General features: G+C 37.0%; 2 protein-coding genes across 2 annotated transcripts; both read right to left on the bottom strand.

Annotated features, from left to right (window-relative positions):
* Positions 1-519: 519 nt before the first annotated feature.
* Positions 520-1,469, bottom strand: LOC131647920 (uncharacterized). Its single transcript, XM_058917736.1, has 5 exons — positions 1,326-1,469; positions 1,074-1,244; positions 936-977; positions 794-853; positions 520-678 (listed from the first exon to the last, which is right to left on the bottom strand). The coding sequence occupies exons 1-5, from the start codon at positions 1,455-1,457 to the stop codon at positions 532-534; spliced, it is 552 nt and encodes a 183-aa protein (XP_058773719.1). The 5' UTR covers positions 1,458-1,469; the 3' UTR covers positions 520-531.
* A 705-nt stretch (positions 1,470-2,174) lies between these two features.
* Positions 2,175-3,067, bottom strand: LOC131651063 (uncharacterized). The gene is made up of 4 exons (XM_058920740.1): positions 2,930-3,067; positions 2,766-2,846; positions 2,409-2,527; positions 2,175-2,331 (listed from the first exon to the last, which is right to left on the bottom strand). The coding sequence occupies exons 1-4, from the start codon at positions 3,065-3,067 to the stop codon at positions 2,175-2,177; spliced, it is 495 nt and encodes a 164-aa protein (XP_058776723.1).
* Positions 3,068-22,495: the final 19,428 nt, after the last annotated feature.

Below are 22,495 nucleotides of genomic sequence, written 5' to 3'. Positions count from 1 at the left end.
AAATGAAATCTGTCCCATAATATTGTATCAACATTATAGTAAGATCAGACATAAAATTATTTATTGATAGTTAACATAGTCAAATGTTAAAAGTCCTGGTGTTTGTTTGTGAGACACAATCCATGTTTTAGTTTACAATGCAATGACAGAAAACTTAAATTCTGCTAATCCAAACAAACCGTTCTTTGCAACATCATTATTGTAACTAACATTAAAAATAATAAAAAAGGAGCACCGCGTTATAAGAGGTATAGTTAAAATGGAATGTTTGATATATGATCAAAAAGAATCAAAATAATTAATAATAGTATATATAATATGTAGTTCAATTTGAATCATTTGAATATAATAAGCCAAAGAAACCATTGATAATTCTTAAATCAAATTGAACATAACAGAAGCACATAGCCAGTATTCATGCACTAATTATTACAGAAAATGAAATCACACACATGATTAAAAGCAAAGGAAACTAACATTCAGTTTTTATAACAAACACCTAAGCAAAACACACACAAAATAAAAATATTCCTAATCAATCTTCTCCATTTTAATTATCTTCTTCAGCTTGTTTGATGACAGTTCCCCATCAATAGATTCACTTGATGCAGCAGGAAGATGTCTCTTACCACCAGGTGTGACAGCATCCGGCTTGTGTTCAGATGTAATTTCCAGGTCCTGCAATGCCACGATGAAGACTATTAGTTAGGAATAGTGATATAAATGTAAGTCGGTAAGTGTTAGTAATATTGATCTAAATGTAAGTAGGTAAGTGTGTTGCAGTGAGACTTACTGTAACCAATTCACAGTCTTCATTGGCATCTGTTTTAGCTTCATCAACACTCTCTTTAATCTATATATTGTTAAACACAGTTTTCAATATAACATAATCACAGGAAAAGCAAAAAAATGCATACACAGTTTAAAATTTCTACCTCCAGAGTATCAGGTACGACAGTTTGGATTGGAATAGGTTCCTTGAGAATTTACCAAAGAAAAACAAAATCAGGCCAAAAATTGTTATAATATGAAGTCCTCTTTTATAAAACAAATGTCAGTTTATTAGAGCTGACCTCATCTGTTCCCCATTTTTCCTTAAGTTGCTGGATAATAGGATCATTTTTTATAATCATAACGACAGAACAGTTCTTCCAGCGTGGATGCCACTTAACCTTCATAGCCATTTCCAACTTCAACAACTGATCAAGTGCTAACGGAAAGTCCAATGGATCAGTAATTCCAGCCTATTTAAACAACTGGCCATATTAGTGTACACAGAGTATTGAAAAGTACATTCTAATTCGTCTGCACAATATAAATATAACCTGAATCATAGTGTTACGAAGTTGCGATGCAGATAAACCCAACAGCATTTCACATTCTCTGTTCCAGAAGACAAAATTGCAGCTTTGGCCCCCGTGAGTAACCTCAATTTCAATCTTATACCTGAACATCATAAGAAGTCGTTCCGTTAAAAAAGCCGACAACATAGAAACATCAAAAACATGACAGAAACAACATCTATTAGGTGAGAACAACTAAAACCTAAGGACTTCAGCCATGGTTTCATGACCAGATTCACACTCAAAGGGGGGGCTGTCCCCGCGCGCTATAGATTGACACATATGGCAGGCACGATAGAACCATCCAAACGGAGATGCTACTAATAATTTTGTTGTAGCGACAGTAGCGCAAAATGTAACCTGGACAAATAGCCGCCAAAATCAGAAACATGTGACACACTAAACAATGAGGTTATAATTACGATAATATAGGAAAATAGAAAGACATACATCCGTAAGTTGAATAATCTCAGCAATAGGCAAAACAACAGCCTTTGAGAACAATTTTTGCACAGGAGTGAGCTGTTGATTTTCAGAACTTTGGGAGGAATATTGGGAATTCCCTCCAAGTTGGTCAGACAGGGTTACCTTGCTCTCCTCAGGCATTCTGCAGAGCATGGATCATTATCAAATTCATACATGAAAAAAATAATTGCATAAAATGGATGACACTATCAACATACTTATCAATAAAGTCTTTCATGATCGGAAAATCAGCATCAACACATAAAAGGGTCACATTGTAGGTGTTTGTCACAGACAGAGGATACTTTCCTGCAAATACAACATAACCTTGTCAATATATTTATCACAGATTTTTTTGATTTAGTATTAATTTATAAAATAAGTCATGGAATAACCTTCTTCCTTCACTTTGGCATACTGAAGCAACACAACTGTAGGTAGTGATGCAGCAACCCTAACTTTGTTAAACTTGATGAACTGATCCGCGTATGATTCCCACAGAGTACAGTTCAACATGTTGTTGCTAAACCATGATCACAACACATTAAGATATATAACATGATTCATATATGAGGCAGTTTAATGTATAAAAAAACAAACCTGTGATCACGCAACATCATGCTAATTTGCTGCTTCTTTGCACCTGACTCAGTCTGCGCATAACCAATACTATCCACCATTCCAATGACATCTGAAATAAATTTATTAATTTCACACGGCTATAATGCATCAAAACATGAGACAATAAAAAAACCAAAAACCATACTCACGAATCAGAACATGTTTGTCAAACCTCCCTGTTATGATGTCTGAAAAACTTGTAAATAAAATCGATTTCGCGGGTATCTCATGTTTGTCTTCATCAAGAACAGACGTTCCAGCAGTAAACTTTATCATATATCTGTGTCCCGATGCCCTGAAGGCCAGAACATAAGGCACCACCTTAAAATTAGATACAGTATAAGTATGGCCTAATAAGCATTTTTCGGTGAAAACCGACACATGCGGTGCTGGAACAACAGCATGAATATCATCTCCCTGCAGCAGAAACCAACAAATGATTCAAACTATACAAACATAGGTAAATGATAAACATACTGAAACATAAACAGGGTAATCACCAATTTGTCAACAAAGATCATTTCAAAATGTTCCTTGCTGTTGGAGACAACTTTCCATCGGTGGTGAATCCTAACAACAATCTTCCAAAGCTCTTTTCCATCATTGATCTCTGCTATTCTCTCAACAGGCCTTGACATGATAATGCAAATTCACACTGCACTGAATGATTACCGCAGAAGTTAGCAAGCATGGAAAGAGAAGAATGAAATCACTGATAAATAGGCAAGCCATTTAAACACATAATTACTGCAATTGTGCAGTTTGGAACGTGGAGAGGCACAAAGTAATGGTCCTTACATAACTGCAGCAACATGAGAAGCTGTGAGGGTGAAACTTCCACAGCCATAACTGCCGCAGCCCACCATGCAGTTGAAGGATCAAAAATTCTGTAGTAACCACCAAAGCTGATGTGGATCATTGAGAGAAGAGTTGCTGATGTGGACAGCCTAAGAAAGTCCCAAATGGTAGACTTTTCTTATATGATAGATAAAGCTCTATAAGCAGGTAGTCCATCTAATCAACAGTTACTAGACAAAATGCTTGCCATGACTTGATTAAACCTTTTTCAAGCTAATTCAAATACTCACGTTTTCTCAAACCTAAATATAAAAATCAATTCTCTATTAAAAAAAGTTGAAATTAAATGACCCTACTGTTTATCCTCACTCTGGATCATTCTCACAATGTGACAGAACAAGAATGTAGGTAAATTGTGTGTTGCTGACTCAATCGGGTGTGGTGTGAATAGCAAAGCAAAGCAAATCAAACAGGCAGAAAAAACCAAGGCTAAATTGCGTGTTGTTTTTACTATACTACCCCTATCATGTATTGAAAATGGTAAAATTTTTATTAATTTGAAGGTAGAATTCAAATAAGTGTTTTGAAAATTGAAATTAATCATTCATTTTGGAACATCATTTTATTTCAAATAGATCACTCACCCTGGAATGAAGGAAGTAATATATATTATTTTTTATAATAAAGTGTGCCTAGATAATGTTTCCAAATATGTATGTCTCCATAGAAGGATTATTATGCAAGGAATAGGAACTCTGAACTCCACTTTGAATGGTAAGAAGATTATTACTTGAAGAAATGAAAAATGCTGGAAAAATGGACCATTGCGTTTTTCTTCACATATATATTTAACGTGTACGGGATTTGCTCCTATTTCTGACATTTCTCAAGCTTTTTCTTTGCTCCTATTTCTGACATTTCTCAAGCTTTTTCTTTTCACACTGTGGTGTACTAATGTGTTAGGTTCTAAATAGCTAAGCTATCAAATCTAGGGGTGGCAAAACGGGCACGGCCCGCGGGGAAAACCCGTTTTACCCGTACTTTTTCGCGGGGCGGGACAAGGTTTTAGACCCGCTCTCTTTAATGTGCCTGCCCCGCCCCGCCCCGTTTTTTGTGGGCTTTTGCGGGCATTTGTTTTTTATAACATTTTACTATTTTTAGGCCTAAAAAGCCGAATGCCCGCGGGCTTTCCCCGCCCCGCCCTCACATTTTTGTGGGGCGGGGCAAGGTTTTAGACTCGCACTCTTAAAAAAACCCGCACCTCCCCGTCCCATTTTTTCGCGGGCTTTTGCGGGGCGGACCTAAACGGGGCGGGCATGCCCGTTTGCCACCCCTAATCAAATCTATAAAATAAGGTAAAATCATAGAGAATGATATTAATAACAGGTTTGCTATATGTACACCACATTTGGCTACACCGCCATTTACACCACATAAGATAAACAAGAAATGGTAAGTTGCACACAAATCAACATAAAATAAATTATTAATAAAATAAAATTGGTATATTTTGAGTATAATTCTACAGTGTGGGTGTAAAAATCAGTGTAACAATATCTTTTCCCTATTAATAATACACACCTCCAAAATATCCAATGAGAATGATATTAATATACTCTTAAAAACTAAAAGATAAAGATATTTATGATAAAAATGATGTTAGAGAGATGATTCATGACGTCAAGAGAAAAAATGTCTATTTCGATATCTATTAACGAATAAAAGGTTTTAGGACTTGTGAAGCAAACATAGACTTGCACTACAAATACATGATTCACGTAGAAAATCAAAGCAATTTCGACAGATAACAAAATGAATTATATCTTGTCATTTGCTAGTTTGAACTATTTTGATTGAATTAAAGGGGTATAGACTTGCAAAAACTCTAAGAAGACGTGAAATCAAAAGACCCTAAATATCAAATCAAGGTACAAACAAATTTCTACAAATTTTATATTTCTCATATCTGACAACATCTGTCATGGGTATCAGACCGCGTGCAAGTATTACCCCAACCAAATAAAACGAGAAGCCAAGAAGGAACCGGTAAATCAATGACGATCAAAACTTGATCATCTTCCTTTCTCAAACTTGGCTACGACTATGGAAACGAAAAATAATGTTGCAATCACTTTCTCAAATTTCAAGAAATGGAAAATCGGGAAAGATTACCAACTCGTAATTCTAACCATCCACGATATGTGGCAAGTGTAATCATAAGCAAGAGTCCACACCGAAAGGAGGGGGCCAATAATTCCTTATTCTCCCCAAAAAGCTAAATTCAGTGACTTCCGACGACCGAGCCTCCCATACCCCCTCTGTTGGATAGGGTGATCCATGTTGGAATTAGACTCTCAAACCTTTGAGTAATTCCTTATCGTTAAAGATGACAATGAAGAAAAATAGGATTAGGGTTTGCGGAAATATTAAAAGAGAAGGAGAAAGTATTTTCTGCAGAGTTTCTCTCTGCCCACAAACTGTGGAAATTCTGTTATTCACTTGCAACTGCAACTTCTGTGAATACAAGATAATGACTTGATTACAAACTAATGAGGGTTACTCCCTATTTATAGATTTAGGTTAGCTTTCTCCCTAAGCCAAAGCCCAAAACTATAAAAGCCCAAAATACCTATTTTGGAGCTAAATCAAATCTAATCTATTTTAAATCTAAATCAAATCTATCTAGATTTAAAAACAAACTTATGTGTAACAAACTGTTACACACTTCGACACACCTTGTGTTCGAGTAACAGCTTCGACACAAGGAATTACAAATTAACACACCACCTAATTCATTGTGTCTAAGCTATCTACATTCATCATAGCTCTTAGTCTTCTGAATATTTCAACCAGCACTCCCTTTGTCATGATATCTGCAATCTGATTCTCAGTTCTGCAGTGTTCCAAATTCATCTTCCCTTTAGCTACCTGCTCTCGAAGATAGTGGAACCTCATTTCAATGTGCTTGCTTCGACCATGTGCTATCGGGTTCTTCGCCAGATTGATCGCTGACATGCTGTCGATCTTCATGGTAATTGCTCCATGATCTTTACCTGTTATTTCTTCGACCAAGTTCACCATCCACGTTGCTTGACATGCACAAAGAGAAGCAGCTATGTACTCTGCTTCGCATGATGATAGTGCCACTACTGGTTCCTTTCTCGAACTCCAAGCAACTGGTGCACCACCTAGCATAAACACATAACCAGCTGTGGATTTTCGATCCTCAGCATCACTACACCAACTCGAGTCGGTGTAACCCACTAATTTGCATTCTTTTCCCTCATCAGCTGCAGGAAATAGAATGCCATAGTCGAGAGTTCCTTTCAGATACCTCAGTATCCTTTTCGCCGCTGCTAGGTGTGATACCTTTGGCTTCTGCATGAATCTACTTATCATACCTACACGGTATGCTAAGTCAGGCCTTGTGTGACAAAGGTATCTCAATGACCCAATAAGTCTTCTGTATTGGGTTGGGTCGACATCCTCTTCATCTGGGTTCTTCGACAGTTGCAATCTTGTTTCAGTAGGTGTCGAAGTCGAATTGCATTCTTCCATCTCAAATCTCTTGAGAATTTCACTTGCATATCTTCTTTGATGCATCATCAAGCCTCTACTACTCTTGTAGAATTCGATGCCAAGGAAGTATGAAATTTCGCCCAAATCCGACATTTCGAATTCCTTGCTGAGATCACCTTTAAAGCCTTCGATCTCTTTCTTGCAGTTACCTGTTATTAACAAGTCATCGACATAGAGACATAGTATAAGCAATTCACTCTTGCTTCTTCTTACATATACCCCATGTTCAGTTGTGCACTTCACAAATTCTTTCTCCCTTAGGAAGCTGTCGATCTTCTTATTCCAAGCTCTTGGAGCTTGCTTCAGCCCATACAGGGCTTTATGCAGCCTGTACACTTTTCTCTCTTCGCCATGTTTCACAAACCCAACTGGTTGTGCAACATAGACTTCTTCGTCTAAGGGTCCATTCAGGAATGCACATTTAACGTCCATCTGACACATGTGCCAATTGTTCATGTTCGCCAGACCAACAACCAACCTGATCGTTTCGATCCTAGCAACAGGTGCAAAGACCTCATCGAAGTCAATTCCTTCCTTCTGAAGAAATCCTTTTGCCACAAGCCTTGCCTTGTATCGAGTCACTTCATCTTTGGGATTACACTTCACCTTGTATACCCACTTCACATCAATTGCCTTCTTGCCTTGAGGCAATTCGACAAGTGACCAAGTATTGTTGTCTTCGATGGACTTCAATTCTTCATTCATAGCTTTCACCCACTTCAAATCCTTCAATGCCTCAGTTGCATTAACAGGTTCGACATCTGCATAGAAAGCATAATGTACCAGCTCACCTTCATCATTGACTACATCATCTGATGTAATCACACATTCTTGCAACCTTACAGGCATGTGTCTTGTTCTCTGAGGTCTGCCTGGGCCTGCATCACCTCTGACTTCTTCTTGTCGAACTTCTTCTCTTTCGACTTCAGTAGATGGTTCGTCATAAAGAATTCTCACTGAATCCTTCTTGACATTTTCAGTCCAATCCCATTCTTTAAGCTCATCTATGATCACGTCCCTGCTGATCCCTACTTGCTTGTTCACTGGGTCGAACAACTTGTATCCTCCAGTCAAATGATATCATATAAGAATCATTTGACTCGACTTGTCATCAAGTTTTCTTCTTAACTGATCTGGCACATGTCTATGTGCTATAGATCCAAATACCTTCAGATGGCTCAAGCTAGGCTTCACACCAGACCAACATTCTTCTGGAGTAATTCCTTCTAGCTTCTTTGTCGGACATCTGTTTAGAATGTATGTTGCAGTCGACACTGCTTCTCCCCAAAATTCTTTAGGTAAATGCTTGCCTTTTAACATACTTCTTACCATATTCATGATGGTTCGATTCTTCCTTTCTGCAGTTCCATTCTGCTGTGGAGTGTAGGGTGGCACCACCTCATGCACAATCCTTTCTTTTCCATATAACATGTCGAAGTCTTTCGACACATATTCTCCACCACCATCAGTTCTCAAAACCTTGAGCTTTCGACCACTTTGTCTTTCTACCATAGATTTGAACTTGACAAATACCTCGATCACTTCACTTTTCTTCTTGATCAGGTAAGTCCATAGTTTTCGACTGAAATCATCTATGAATGTAACAAAGTATTTGTTACCTCCATTCGAATCCACCTGGATTGGTCCACATACATCAGAGTATATGACATCAAGGATTCCCTTCGACTTGCTTCCTGCTAGGGGTGTTCGCGGGCCGGTTTGGTTCGGTTTTGAGAGAATCCAATGTCCGAACCGATCAAAAATATATGGATTGGTTTGGATTGGATTTGCACATTTTTGGGATAAAGCCCGAACCAAACCAAACCGAAAAACAACGGATTGGCTTGGGTTGGATTGATTGGATACACTAAAAACAAATGTGCACAAATATTTTTTAAAAATATCTAATTTACATCAACTAAATTTCAATAATAATATAAAATTCCTAATTTTTTCGTTTCTCCATATAGATTGTAAATGTCACAAATGTAATTTCATTTTTTCTTCTTGAAGTTGAATACTTTATATTAGTTTCTATGATAATTATGATATAAATTATACAAATTAGTTATGGTTGGTTCGGGTAGATGGGCCCGCGGTAGAGTTTTGAAAATCCGATGCCCGAACCAATTAACATCGGGTTTCATTGGTTTGGTTCGGTTTTTGCCCGAACTAAAAAAATGTCCGAACCAAACACTATGGTTTGGTTTGGATTCCGGTTTGGTTCGGATTTGCCCGAACCAATGAACACCCCTACTTCCTGCATCCTTGCTGAAGCTATTCTTGTGCTGCTTCGCCTGCACACATTCCTCACATACCTCGTTTGGAATGTCGATTTCTGTCAGTCCTGAAACCATATTCTTTCTTTTCAAGTCTCTGATGTCATTGAAGTTGAGATGTCCTAGTCGATAGTGCCATATCCATTCATCTCTGCTAGCTGCAGTTGCAAGGCACTCGTGCTCCATCACATTGAGTTCGATCTTGAAGGTTCTATTCTGTGACATAGGAGCCTTCAAGATTAACCTCCCACTTGCATCGACAACTCTCATCATCTTGTCTTCGATCGAAACTTTGTAATTCTTTTCGACCAACTACCCAATGCTAAGTAAGTTGCTCTTCATGCCTGGTATGTACAACACATTGGAAATTACTGACCTCTTTCCATCTTTCCTCGTAATCATTACATCACCAATACCTTCAACTGCTAAAGTATTGTCATTTGCAAATTTCACCATGTTCTTCATTGAGGGTTTTATGTTGACAAACCAATCTTTTCTTCCAGACATATGTGATGAGCATCCTGAATCCAAGTACCACTGGTCCTTGAATTTATCTTCATCTTTTGTTGTGACCATCAGCAACATCTCTTCTTCTTCTTGTTTTGCAAGCTTTGCATCACTTTCTTGACTTTTATTCTTTTCTGGACAAGCTGTCGAATAGTGACCATACTTCTGACAGTTGAAACATTGAATGTGACTCTTGTCAGACTTTCGACCACCACCTCTTCCTCTACTTGCAGCACCACCTCTTTGGTTGCCTTGATATGAGGGTTTTCTCTGATTCGACCAATTTCCTTCTTGCTGATTTCGACTAGTCGAATTGTTGTAGCCACCTCTACCTTTATTTCCAGTCCATCTTCCTTTACCTTTCTTTTCGTTTGCTGACTGAGCCTGCAAAGCCACATCGCTCTTCGACTTGCCCGCAGCTCTTTCAGCCATTCTTTGTTCATGAGATTCAAGCGTCCCTTGAAGCTCTTCTTTTGTCAATTTCGACAAGTCCTTCGACTCTTCTATGGCTACCACGATGTGGTCGAACTTAGGGGCCAAAGACCTCAATATCTTCGAAACAACAGCTTTTGTTGTTAACACTTCTCCACATATCTTGATTTGATTCACTAGTTTCGTAACCCTAGTGAAGAAATCAGTTATGCTTTCGCTATCTTCCATCTGAAGCAATTCATATGTTCTCTTGTGAGTTTGTAACCTCACCTCTTTCACTTTTTCTGCACATCCAAAAGATTTTTCAAGAATCTCCCAAGCTTCTTTTGAAGATTCTATATCACTAACCTTTTCAAAATTATCTGGACTCAGACATTGATGGATTATAAAGAGGGCTTTATAATCTTTCTTCTTCAATTCTTTATAAGCAGCCTTTTCTTCCTCCTTCGCACCTTCTGCAAGCGGTTCTACCCCTTCTTTTACAAGATCCCAAAGATCTTGACAACAGAATACAACCTTCATCTGCTTGCACCAATTCTCATAGTTATCTCCTTTCAGAATTGGTAGTGTTGCTGGAAAATGCCCATTCGGATGATTCATTGCCATCGCCATTCTTCTTGCCTTGAATCGATTAACCGGAGCTCTAGATACCAGATGTTGGAATTAGACTCTCAAACCTTTGAGTAATTCCTTATCGTTAAAGATGACAATGAAGAAAAATAGGATTAGGGTTTGCGGAAATATTAAAAGAGAAGGAGAAAGTATTTTCTGCAGAGTTTCTCTCTGCCCACAAACTGTGGAAATTCTGTTATTCACTTGCAACTGCAACTTCTGTGAATACAAGATAATGACTTGATTACAAACTAATGAGGGTTACTCCCTATTTATAGATTTAGGTTAGCTTTCTCCCTAAGCCAAAGCCCAAAACTATGAAAGCCCAAAATACCTATTTTGGAGCTAAATCAAATCTAATCTATTTTAAATCTAAATCAAATCTATCTAGATTTAAAAACAAACTTATGTGTAACAAACTGTTACACACTTTGACACACCTTGTGTTCGAGTAACAGCTTCGACACAAGGAATTACAAATTAACAATCCAAGCGTCGGGGTCACCAATGAGGATCTACCCAAAGAAGGAAAAAATTCATAACCTACTCCCGAGGGCCGAATTGCAAATGACAAAACAAACACTTTATTGAGAGACCTATTGGTAGTAGTTAACACCCAATCTACAATTTTGGAATTTTACAATGAAAAACTCTGGGAGGTCAAAGTCCCGAATAATCGTTGTTTCTAAACTCAAAGACTCTAGTACGATGTGGTCACTAATCATTATGAAGAATCCCCCCCGAAATGTGTAAGCGTGAGGGATTACTAAAGGCATATAAGTTGGCCTCTCTGAGCCGAAAGGCACTCCTTGATACATTGTAATGGGGAAGTCAAACGAAAAAAGGGCTTAGGTCACTATCATCGAAGGACCATTTGTTCCTTGTCCTCTAAGGACTCTAAATAAGAATAAGAAATCATGTTTTAAAACCAGATAAGGATTAAGACTTACGACAAGAAACCGACCCTGATGCGCACATGGATTAAGTTAATATCCTTCTAAATTTTTTAGGTGCAAAGGGTCAAGAAGAATCTAAGTTTTTTATTGACCGGCTCTTTTTATAGAGTCTAAAATTTGACTGCAAGTGCACATCCTATCGAAGTAATACAAAGGATTATCGAACCACAAAGATCAATCGTTAATCAATCAACTATATTATTAAGGTCCTTATCTAAGGCAGATCAATTTAGTTGAGGGGATATAATGCAAGGAAAATAAATAGGTAAAGTAAATTCAGATAAAAAGCAAGGCTCGAATGTAAGTCACATCAGTCAAATAACATTTCAATTGTGTTTAATAGAACTACTTATGGGGCAATATTTTTTACTCTTTAAAAGAAACTATTTAACGGGAACTTGTCGCTTTCGCTGACTAAGAACCGAATTTACTCTCTAATCAAATCCCTTTATTGTCACTTATAAAAGGTGCTCTAAGCGTTAAAGTAGCAAACCTATTTTTAAGAAATCAGTTTCTCAACTTAGTAAAAAAGTGGTTTTAACTTGGAATGATTTGACTTAAAAGAGATTCATAGCTTCCACTCAAGAATCGGATTTCAAACCTATAACCGCGTCCGAAAACAGTTTCAAAATCATTTTCTAATAGCGTCAAAATTCCTAATCAACTAAACAAAACGCTTTCGCCCTTTTTGAATGGTTGAAAACTGACCAAGTTTAACTTTTGAAAATATGACGGCTTTCGATCTTTTCCTAACGATCTGAGTATAGAAAACTTGTGTTAAAAGTTAAAATAACCCCTAAAGTGTTTCTACTAATACGGTGTTTGAAATGTTATTAATGACAATGGTCTTTACATTCTAACCTTTAAAGACTTAGACAAACATAGAAATGAAAGTAATCATATTAAAGTTGAGCATGTAAAGAAAATGGAAATAAAGACAAGCAAGGTAATAAATCAATTAAAGCGAATGCAAGACAAAAGCAATTAAATAAAATTAAGACTGTAATAAGGAACCTGCTCCAAACAGAGTCTTTAATTTGGTACAATTGGAAAGTAAATGCGAATGGAAGTGAAAATGGCGGCAAGATTAACTTCTACCAAAGTTCTCCAAACTCGATTACAGACTCTATCAATGGTGTGATAACTCTTCGATGTGAATGGATCATCACTTACAAAATTCGACAGTATATGGCTTAAGTATGCAGCTAAGCTTTGATGAAGAGAAAATGAAGTGAAAACGCCTATTTATAGGAGTTTTACAAGCTGTGCTAAGACAAGAATGCCCCCCAACTCCTTTTGGGTGAGAGTTGGTTTTGTGAAGACCGTGGCCGCCGAGGGGGGTCCGCGGGCGCGGAGTGCGAAAAGGGAGATGATCGGTAAAATAGCAAGTGTACTATTTTGCCTCTGCAGTAATAAAGGGAAAATTCCCCGAATATCGATCTCAAGGACTGCGTGATATTATAGAGTTAGTAGCACTTCAATTAAACAAAAAGCCTTGGGGTTTTGGTTTTTGTGATTACAAATTAAATTGCAAATAAACTTAAAAAGGTTGATTGGCCAAATATGAGTAACATGCCAGGGTAGGTGTGTGCATTAACATGTAACAATTCTGAACCCTTATTTCATTAACAAAGTTCAACTTATCAATTACCGGTTCTTAAGGGTATTTGCTCCTAAGTCCTTAGTGGGCAAACCTTTGAACATTGAAATCCCAATCCCAAAGTCCTTCGAAATTAGTGATCAAATCAAATATTATTATAATCAAGAACAATCCGGTTACTATAGGGTATCCCTAGTCCTAGGTGATATCTACTATAATATAATGGTATAAAAACCCTAACAATGGAGGTCAATCCTAATTGTCAGTCATAAATCAATCCAGTTGGTCCGACGAGGAAAGCATTAAAAACCTTATACCATTAAATTGAATGTAAAAGAGAAATATGTTATTGAAATTCGGAATTCAAAATCATCACAAATGTTAATCAGGGACACCCCCCTAGCATTGGGGGGTTTAGCTACTCATATCATCCAAAGAAATTACAAAGATATCAAATAAAGACATTACAATAGAGATGATGAACTTTGATCTTCAATGGCTTCCGCTCATGAGAGTTCTCTGTTCTTCTCCAATTGCATAGGCTTCTTCTCTCAATCCTCCAATTCTTCGTGTGGCAAAAAGATCCCTAATTCATCTTGAAAACCCTCCTAAATAGTGCAGACTCACTTAAGTTGGTTGGAAATTCCAAAAACACCCCTGCAGGCCAACCACTGAACTAAATAATAAAAATCACTGAAATCAGCGTCATCACCCAACACGGGCCGTGTTGTGCAACACGGGCACCCGTGTTGGTCCCCTGTAATAATTATTTTTCAACTTTGGTCCCAGACTTAGCAACACGGACCGTGTTGAGCAACACGGGCACCCGTGTTGCACCACTGTTTTCCATTCTTCTTACGCCCTCTTCCTGACACGGCCCGTGTTGTGCAACACGGCCACCCGTGTCAGGCCTCCTGTAGCATGTTTTCTGAACTTCCTCAAAACTTCTGAGTTTCGCACCGATTTACTCCGATTTCTCCATATTAGCCTGAAAACATTAAAACACACAACCAAAGCATAAAATGACGAATAATAACATAAAGCACTAAATAAAATAACTTGAAGATACTTAAAAACAACGGTAAATATATGTGTGAAAACCACTGATCAAACTCCCCCAAACTTAAACCGTTGCTTGACCTCAAGCGACAATTACAAAAGTTAATGACCTTCAAAGCACACGGTGTTCATACGTGAGATATCCGTCTGTATTGATCAAGAAACAGTGATTTGGCATTCACATGACGCGACGAGTTTTGTTACCACATTAATCCTCAAGCTCCCGTTTCGGATACCTCTCCATTTATGCTTTGCACTTAAGTCTCTTTCCGATTTTCCTCCACTTTCATTCGGGCAATCATATTAAGGCACTGCATTTCTTATAATAATCATCACCTGCATGAGACGGATCAAGGCTTCTTATTATTATTTTTTTCTGGCGCCAAACTAGCAGCATTGGCTACTTTTTATTACCGATGAAATTTTCAAACCTTGCAGTTATATATTGTCCTTTTGGACGACGTTTGGGGATCAATCTCCTTTGGGCTGAATAACCGGGTGAGGGTTACCCAACTTAGCGAGCCGATTGCCTTTTACCGCCTTTTCATCATTTGGTGCCAACTTTATATCTCTTTTTTTTTTCTCAACCAGCCATCATGCAAGTGAATCCGAATTATGCCAGACTGTATCAATAAACTACTCGAGAAGTACTTCTCAGGAGACAAGTACTATGGTGCAAATCTACACGTTAGACTCGTATCTCTTTCAGGGAACCAAGGGTGCTTACACAAACCTCTTGTCACATTATTCCGCACTTCCTGTCCTCAAACAATCCTCGCTTCATCTCTATATACTATTCCCGATCGCTCTTTAGGATCAAAACTTCTTCAACAAAAATTTAAAATTTCGGTAAAAATTTGGGCAGAATTCACTTTATGGTTTCACATCATACCAATAACATAAAACTAACATAAAAATAAAATGCACAGAGAAGAGCCTCCCCCAAACTTGAACTAAACATTGACCTCAATGTTTCAGAACGAGTCCGAGAGAGGTGACTCACAGAGGGTAATGCACTCTAATGATCACTTCCAAGCTTTCACCATAGACGTCCTCTTTTATTTCCTGAAAATAAAATAAACAAACAGAGAAATTAATTATTAAAACCGTGGGTTGCCTCCCACGAAGCGCTTCGTTTAACGTCGCATGGCTCGACGGTCCATTACCCTCTATTATGGAGGGTATTTCCTTTTCCAAACCTTGTTGCTTGCCACTTTCGCAACCACTAACTCATGAAGACGAAAAGCATTCACCGCTTTTCTCTTTAATTTACTTCCCACATTCTTCTTCTTTCCTTGCTCTTTCTCAAGATTTTTGACAACTACATAAGATGGTTCCACCCGGGAGGCTATGCTTGACACTTTTTCTTGGAGCTGTTTAGACTTCTTGTTCTTTTCCTCACTTTCTGTCATACCATCAGAAGTTTGATCATTCACAACCGCCCTCTGTCTTTTGACTCCTAACATCTTCAATGTTACTTCTTCATCAAAAGATTTCAGCGTCAGCGTTCCTTTTTCAATGTCGAGGTTGCAGCGGCCTGTCGACAAAAATGGCCTCCCAAGAAGGATAGGAGTTTCTTCGTCTTCCGGAATGTCCATGATGTGGAAGTCAACAGGGAATACAAATTTATCAACTTCCACTAGTACATCTTCAGCTACCCCATATGATTTCTTAACGGTGTGATCAGCGAACCTTAATTGGGTCTTACTTTCACTAATCTTTTCCAATTCAAGCTTTTTGAAAATGGACAAAGGCATTAAACTCACACTAGACCCAGAATCGAGGAGTACCTTCTTAAATGCTATATTCTTGATAGTGCATGGTATCGCCACTGCCCCAGGGTCTTTCCTTTTTATTGGGATCTTCCTTGCTGTTGAGACTATACCACACTTTTCCGTTGCAATTTTTGGTTCTTCTCCTTGTGATCTCTTTTTCCCCAACACCTCCTTCATAAATTTCTTGTACAAAGGCATGTGCTCAAGTGCTTCAAAGAATGGTAGATTTACCTCTAACTTTTTGAACAATTTAGTAAACTTCTCAAAGTCTTTCTCTCTTGAACCCTTCTTTGTCACTCTGGAGGGGAAGGGCAGTTTTATCACGGGTTCAACGTCTTTCTTATTTTTTTCTTCAATTGGTTTAACCGGCGGTACCATAACTTCTGGCTCTTTTGGATTCTCTCTTATTTCCAAATCCACCTCTATTACCATGGGGTCATCTATTTCCTCTTTTTCTTTTTCCTTTTCAGATTCTGCTACTCTCCTACTTCTTGTAGTAACTGCATTAATCTTCTCCTGGTCTTTCGGATTTTTCACAGTTGAGCTCGGAAGGGTACCTTGTGCCTGTAGAGTGAGATGCTGTGCTATCTGCCCCACTTGAACTTCCAGATTTTTAATTGAGGCCGCAGTGTTTCTGTGGTTGTTTCTTGTTTCTTCTTGGAACTGAGAACACTGCCCAGCTAATCTTTCAATTGCCACTTCCCACTCTGCCTTCTGGGTACCTTGTTGTTGTTGATCTTTCCAAGCAAAATTTGGATGATTCTTCCACCCTGGATTATAGGTGTTAGAATACGGGTTGTTTTGCCTTAGGAATTTGATTTCTTCAATCTGCTTGGGAGTAGCAAAACAGTACACCGTTTGGTGTGGGCCATTACAGATTTCACAGCCGACAGGTTGAGCTTGTTGAACTTGAGCCACCTGTTGTTTACCTATATTCATAGCCTTCAATTTCTTTTCAACTTCTGCGGCTATCGCATCTTCAACCCGAGTTTTAGAAGTCTCCAGCTTGAGATCAATGATTCCTTCCGGTTTGCTAGCACACCTGTCATACAATTCCAAATGCTCATTTGCAGCTATTGCTTCAATGATTTTGATGATGCCTGAGGCTGTTGTGAAATTTGTCGAGCCTCCAGCTGCTGTATCAATTAACTGTTTTGTTTTCATTCTGAGCCCATTGACAAATACTTGCATCTGTTCAGTCTTGTCCATATTGTGAGTGGGACATGCTACTAGAGTTCTTTTGAATCTTTTGTATGCATCTCCTAAGGGCTCACCCTCCTTCTGCTTGAAATTCAGAATGTCATACCTCTTCCTTATAAATACCGAGGCGGGAAAATACTCATTTAAGAAAGCTTTTTCCATCTCTTCCCATGATGTAATGCTGCCCGCTGGAAGGGAATAAAACCACTCTTCTGCTTCTTCTGCCAAGGTGAATGGAAACATTCTCAGCTTCTTGGCCTCTTCTGTATGACCTTCGATTTTTAAAGTTGTACTCATGGTCAGAAACCTCTGTAGGTGCTTGTTTGCATCTTCATTAACCTTTCCGGTGAAAGGCTTTCTTTCGAGCTGAGTGATGGTGCTTGGATGCAATTGAAAATTAGGAACATTCACCGGTTGGTTGACAATAGTAAGTCTTCCTCCCGGTGTGTTTCTAGCACCATAGTCTCCGAGAAGTCTCTCTGGTGGTGGTACCTCGCCCATGATCTCTTCTTCACTTTCGGTGTCTGAACCAGAATGAACTGTAATTACTTCTTCCTCAGATTCCAGTTTAGCTTGACGAGTTTGTTTGCGCCTTGCGTGAAAAGTCCTTTCAATTTCTGCGTCAAAAGGAAATTCTGCTGAGGCCTTGCCTCGCATAAACAGATTAGACAATTATTAGAATGAGGAACAAAAATAATATAAAAATATTTTTTTTCTTTTTTTTTTTTGAAAATAAAATTTTAGTCGCAGAGCAACAAAATTCTAATTGAAATAAAACTAGAAACTCTACAATTTTCGGCAGTCCCCGGCAACGGCGCCAAAAATTTGATCGGTAAAATAGCAAGTGTACTATTTTGCCTCTGCAGTAATAAAGGGAAAATTCCCCGAATATCGATCTCAAGGACTGCGTGATATTATAGAGTTAGTAGCACTTCAATTAAACAAAAAGCCTCGGGGTTTTGGTTTTTGTGATTACAAATTAAATTGCAAATAAACTTAAAAAGGTTGATTGGCCAAATATGAGTAACATGCCAGGGTAGGTGTGTGCATTAACATGTAACAATTCTGAACCCTTATTTCATTAACAAAGTTCAACTTATCAATTACCGGTTCTTAAGGGTATTTGCTCCTAAGTCCTTAGTGGGCAAACCTTTGAACATTGAAATCCTAATCCCAAAGTCCTTCGAAATTAGTGATCAAATCAAATATTATTATAATCAAGAACAATCCGGTTACTATAGGGTATCCCTAGTCCTAGGTGATATCTACTATAATATAATGGTATAAAAACCCTAACAATGGAGGTCAATCCTAATTGTCAGTCATAAATCAATCCAGTTGGTCCGACGAGGAAAGCATTAAAAACCTTATACCATTAAATTGAATGTAAAAGAGAAATATGTTATTGAAATTCGGAATTCAAAATCATCACAAATGTTAATCAGGGACACCCCCCTAGCATTGGGGGGTTTAGCTACTCATATCATCCAAAGAAATTACAAAGATATCAAATAAAGACATTACAATAGAGATGATGAACTTTGATCTTCAATGGCTTCCGCTCATGAGAGTTCTCTGTTCTTCTCCAATTGCATAGGCTTCTTCTCTCAATCCTCCAATTCTTCGTGTGGCAAAAAGATCCCTAATTCATCTTGAAAACCCTCCTAAATAGTGCAGACTCACTTAAGTTGGTTGGAAATTCCAAAAACACCCCTGCAGGCCAACCACTGAACTAAATAATAAAAATCACTGAAATCAGCGTCATCACCCAACACGGGCCGTGTTGTGCAACACGGGCACCCGTGTTGGTCCCCTGTAATAATTATTTTTCAACTTTGGTCCCAGACTTAGCAACACGGGCCGTGTTGAGCAACACGGGCACCCGTGTTGCACCACTGTTTTCCATTCTTCTTACGCCCTCTTCCTGACACGGCCCGTGTTGTGCAACACGGCCACCCGTGTCAGGCCTCCTGTAGCATGTTTTCTGAACTTCCTCAAAACTTCTGAGTTTCGCACCGATTTACTCCGATTTCTCCATATTAGCCTGAAAACATTAAAACACACAACCAAAGCATAAAATGACGAATAATAACATAAAGCACTAAATAAAATAACTTGAAGATACTTAAAAACAACGGTAAATATATGTGTGAAAACCACTGATCAGGATACATCATGGAGAACATGGCAGGTATCCCTTGGGTGAAGTGGGACACGTCACGGCGCCTCCTACAACGGCCTCCAAGCTGAACGCCATGTGTAGAATTTCGCTGAAAATCTCGATTTCTTGGACTTTTCGCTTGGTTTCTTCAAGAAGAGCTCCAAATGGGCACGGTGTCTAAAAACAAAACAATTTTCCATCAACATTGAAATTTAAATTAAAGCCTAAAACTTTCCATCAAGTTTGTTACACTTATATATATTTAGGGGTACTTATGTAATTTCAGGTTTAAACGAGTGTGGTTTCAGGTGCGGATTTCACACTACCCAAACCCGCACCCGAAATATCGGGTGGCATCCGAACCCAAACCCAGTCAAATTGGGTTTTTACCCATTGACTCAGGTTCGGGTGCGGGTGGACCCCGCGAATTTGGGTCTGCCTGTCATCCCTAACTTGAGTACAATAATGAGAATGAAAGCGGAAGCATACCTGAGTTTATCATTGGAAATAGTTGAAGATTATCGGGTATGTGATCCTCCAATTGTAGAGTTCCTTATGGCTCATTGAATCTCCTCCGACGGGGATGAAGACAGAATTTTTCTGATGAGTCATTTTCACGTTGTCTACAAATAGGAACCATAACCCCTATAAATAACTTTGGGGTTATTTCTTAGTTTTTAATATTCTAATTTGACCCCTCATCAAATTAGATATTGATTTATAGTATCTACACAATAATCTTACCTTTCATGATATTTATGCTTTTAACCACAGGCTTATTATTAATTAGACCTCTACAACTCTGGCTAACTACATAATGGCCATAACGTATGTAACATTACAATTGTGACCCAAAATTTTTAACAATTTATTCTCACCCTAAAGGATTGAACCATGACATGGTCCAGAGGATTGAGGAAAAAGTCTATCAACTCATGGGATGAACTTTATAAAAGCTTTTCAACATATTTCATGGCCTCTCGAAGGCTTAAGGTCTATTAGGCAAGAGAAGGATAAAATGTTAAGATCTTATACAAGCCCGTGTCATCCAATATTGATGTCTAAAGCAAACTATAAGAATTAGACCTTTATAAAATTATTTTTTTATATAAATAATTTATTCAAATATTTATATATTTTATGTTTAGAGCATTTTGAAATGCAAAATCATTTATTAAATTATCATAATCGATTTATTAAACACTTTCTATTTTAATAGATAATAAAAGCTACTAATTTAATCTTTGTTAAGATACTGTTGATTTTAGATAGAATTTTATTAATTACATTTTGAAAAATTAGATTATATATGCATTTAAAAAAGAATCAATTATATATATATATATAATTAAGTATGTCAATTAGTGTATTATTTTCTCCATGTATAATTTCTTTTAAGACGTTTAGTCCTGTAAATAAATCCAATCTATCAAATCTAAGTTATCAATATGTTTTAATGTACGTTCAAGATTAAGGCAATATTCTTTTTTCTATTATCTAATGACCTTATTTTCTCAATGCTAAATTGAAATCCAAACATATCATTATACAATTTAAATTGTTCAAACCTATTTGAAAACGAAGTAATTTCTTTATCTACTATGTAAAACATATAAATTTTAAATTATTATTCAAAAGATTTAACAAATTCATTATCGATATTCTTTTCAAATTGTTTCTTTCTATGAATAATTCGTTTTTTCATGAAATTTGAATTCTATACCCATTTCAAAAGCAATTTATTTAATGGAAATGAGAGCAATTTCAAAACCATGTTCCCTATCTTTTTTAAAATATGTAAATAGATCCTTCAATTGTTCTATAACAACATCAATACACATATTCTTAGATTGAAATTTTTACTAACTGAATTTATTGTAAGCTCATAAATTTCTAAACATTCAGCTTCACTTTTTATTTTAGGTTCATCATTAACCTCACCTAATTTTAATAAAGCTTATCTTATTTGTGAAGTTTGAAAACTCAAAGGTTTTACAATTTCAATACGACTTTCTCAACAAGTCTATGACATAGATTTAAGAGTTAAAATAGGGATATGATGGTAGAATTCTCCATCTTTTTTTTAGAAGAAGAAAATATTATATAGGTTTTTATAGCACTAAAAAAAAGATGTAGCTTTAGGATAACAATTATTCATGTCGCAAACCTCTAAATTTTGGCTATGACAACCATATGAAATATATATTGAGCTATGATTAATGTCTAAAAATAATTTTTGCACTTTGATGTTTTTCTCCTTTCATATTAATTCATTTATCATAACCTTGTCCTCAAAAATAGTATAAATTTTCATTTAGGATTAATGATCTACTATTCACTTCATTTATAATAGCATAATTTTTTTCTTTTAGATGTACTCGCTCCGGCCTGAATTATAAGCAAATATTCTCTTTTTAGATTCATTGAGTAATGAATGTATCTGATCTATATAAAAACCAGATACATTTATTATTCAATGAACCTAAAAAGAGAATATTTAGTCCGTGAAAGTATCATTTATCTTCCGAAATTCTAAAAGTATTATGAGATTTGTGTTGAGGTTAAAGAATTATCCACACAACGCATTATATAAATATTTGCTCTTCATAACTTACATCGAGATCGAGAGTACAAATAAGTATCATTAAAAAATATTTTTTATTCATTACTTTTTCTATTTTTTTTTTTAAAAAAATTTATTTGCTATCAAAGATATCAGTTCATTTTATATATTATTGTCATTGTGGTTAAAATAAAATATAAAACAAAATACGTATAACAAATTTTAATTTGAAGATATTTTAAATAAATTGTCAGTGGAATATTTTCATATAATGTTTTATCATTCTCAGTAACAATGTTGCAGACTTAGCTACTTCTCCAAGAAATCAATAACATCGGTTTAAATGTTAATGATTTTATTTGGTGGGATGTTGTTCATAGGGAGATCCTTATGGAATTTGCTAAAAATTCTATAGGTCTTCCCAATTATAGATTTACTCATTAAAGGGTTTTGGTTCGGTCCCCCCGCTTCTCTGTTCCCTGTATCTCCTTTTTGGTTTAATATATTTTGTGGGGGCTTTGCCCACCTTTCATCCAAAAATAAAT

Source organism: Vicia villosa, linkage group LG2 (assembly GCF_029867415.1).
Source record: "Vicia villosa cultivar HV-30 ecotype Madison, WI linkage group LG2, Vvil1.0, whole genome shotgun sequence".
Taxonomy (NCBI): Eukaryota; Viridiplantae; Streptophyta; class Magnoliopsida; order Fabales; family Fabaceae; genus Vicia; species Vicia villosa.
The sequence above is the reverse complement of the archived record's forward strand: the minus strand, read 5'-3'. Positions and strand labels throughout refer to the sequence as shown.

Coding starts and splice junctions, on each gene's coding strand:
- LOC131647920 (XM_058917736.1), bottom strand. CDS start 1,457: ATGATGTTCAGGTATAAGATTGAAATTGAGGTTACTCACGGGGGCCAA. Junction 978..1,073: donor AAAAATGGGGAACAGATGAG/GTCAGCTCTAAT, acceptor TAAATTCTCAAG/GAACCTATTCCAATCCAAAC. Junction 854..935: donor TCGTACCTGATACTCTGGAG/GTAGAAATTTTA, acceptor AACAATATATAG/ATTAAAGAGAGTGTTGATGA.
- LOC131651063 (XM_058920740.1), bottom strand. CDS start 3,067: ATGTCAAGGCCTGTTGAGAGAATAGCAGAGATCAATGATGGAAAAGAG. Junction 2,847..2,929: donor TGATCTTTGTTGACAAATTG/GTGATTACCCTG, acceptor TTTCTGCTGCAG/GGAGATGATATTCATGCTGT. Junction 2,332..2,408: donor ATGATGTTGCGTGATCACAG/GTTTGTTTTTTT, acceptor ATCATGGTTTAG/CAACAACATGTTGAACTGTA.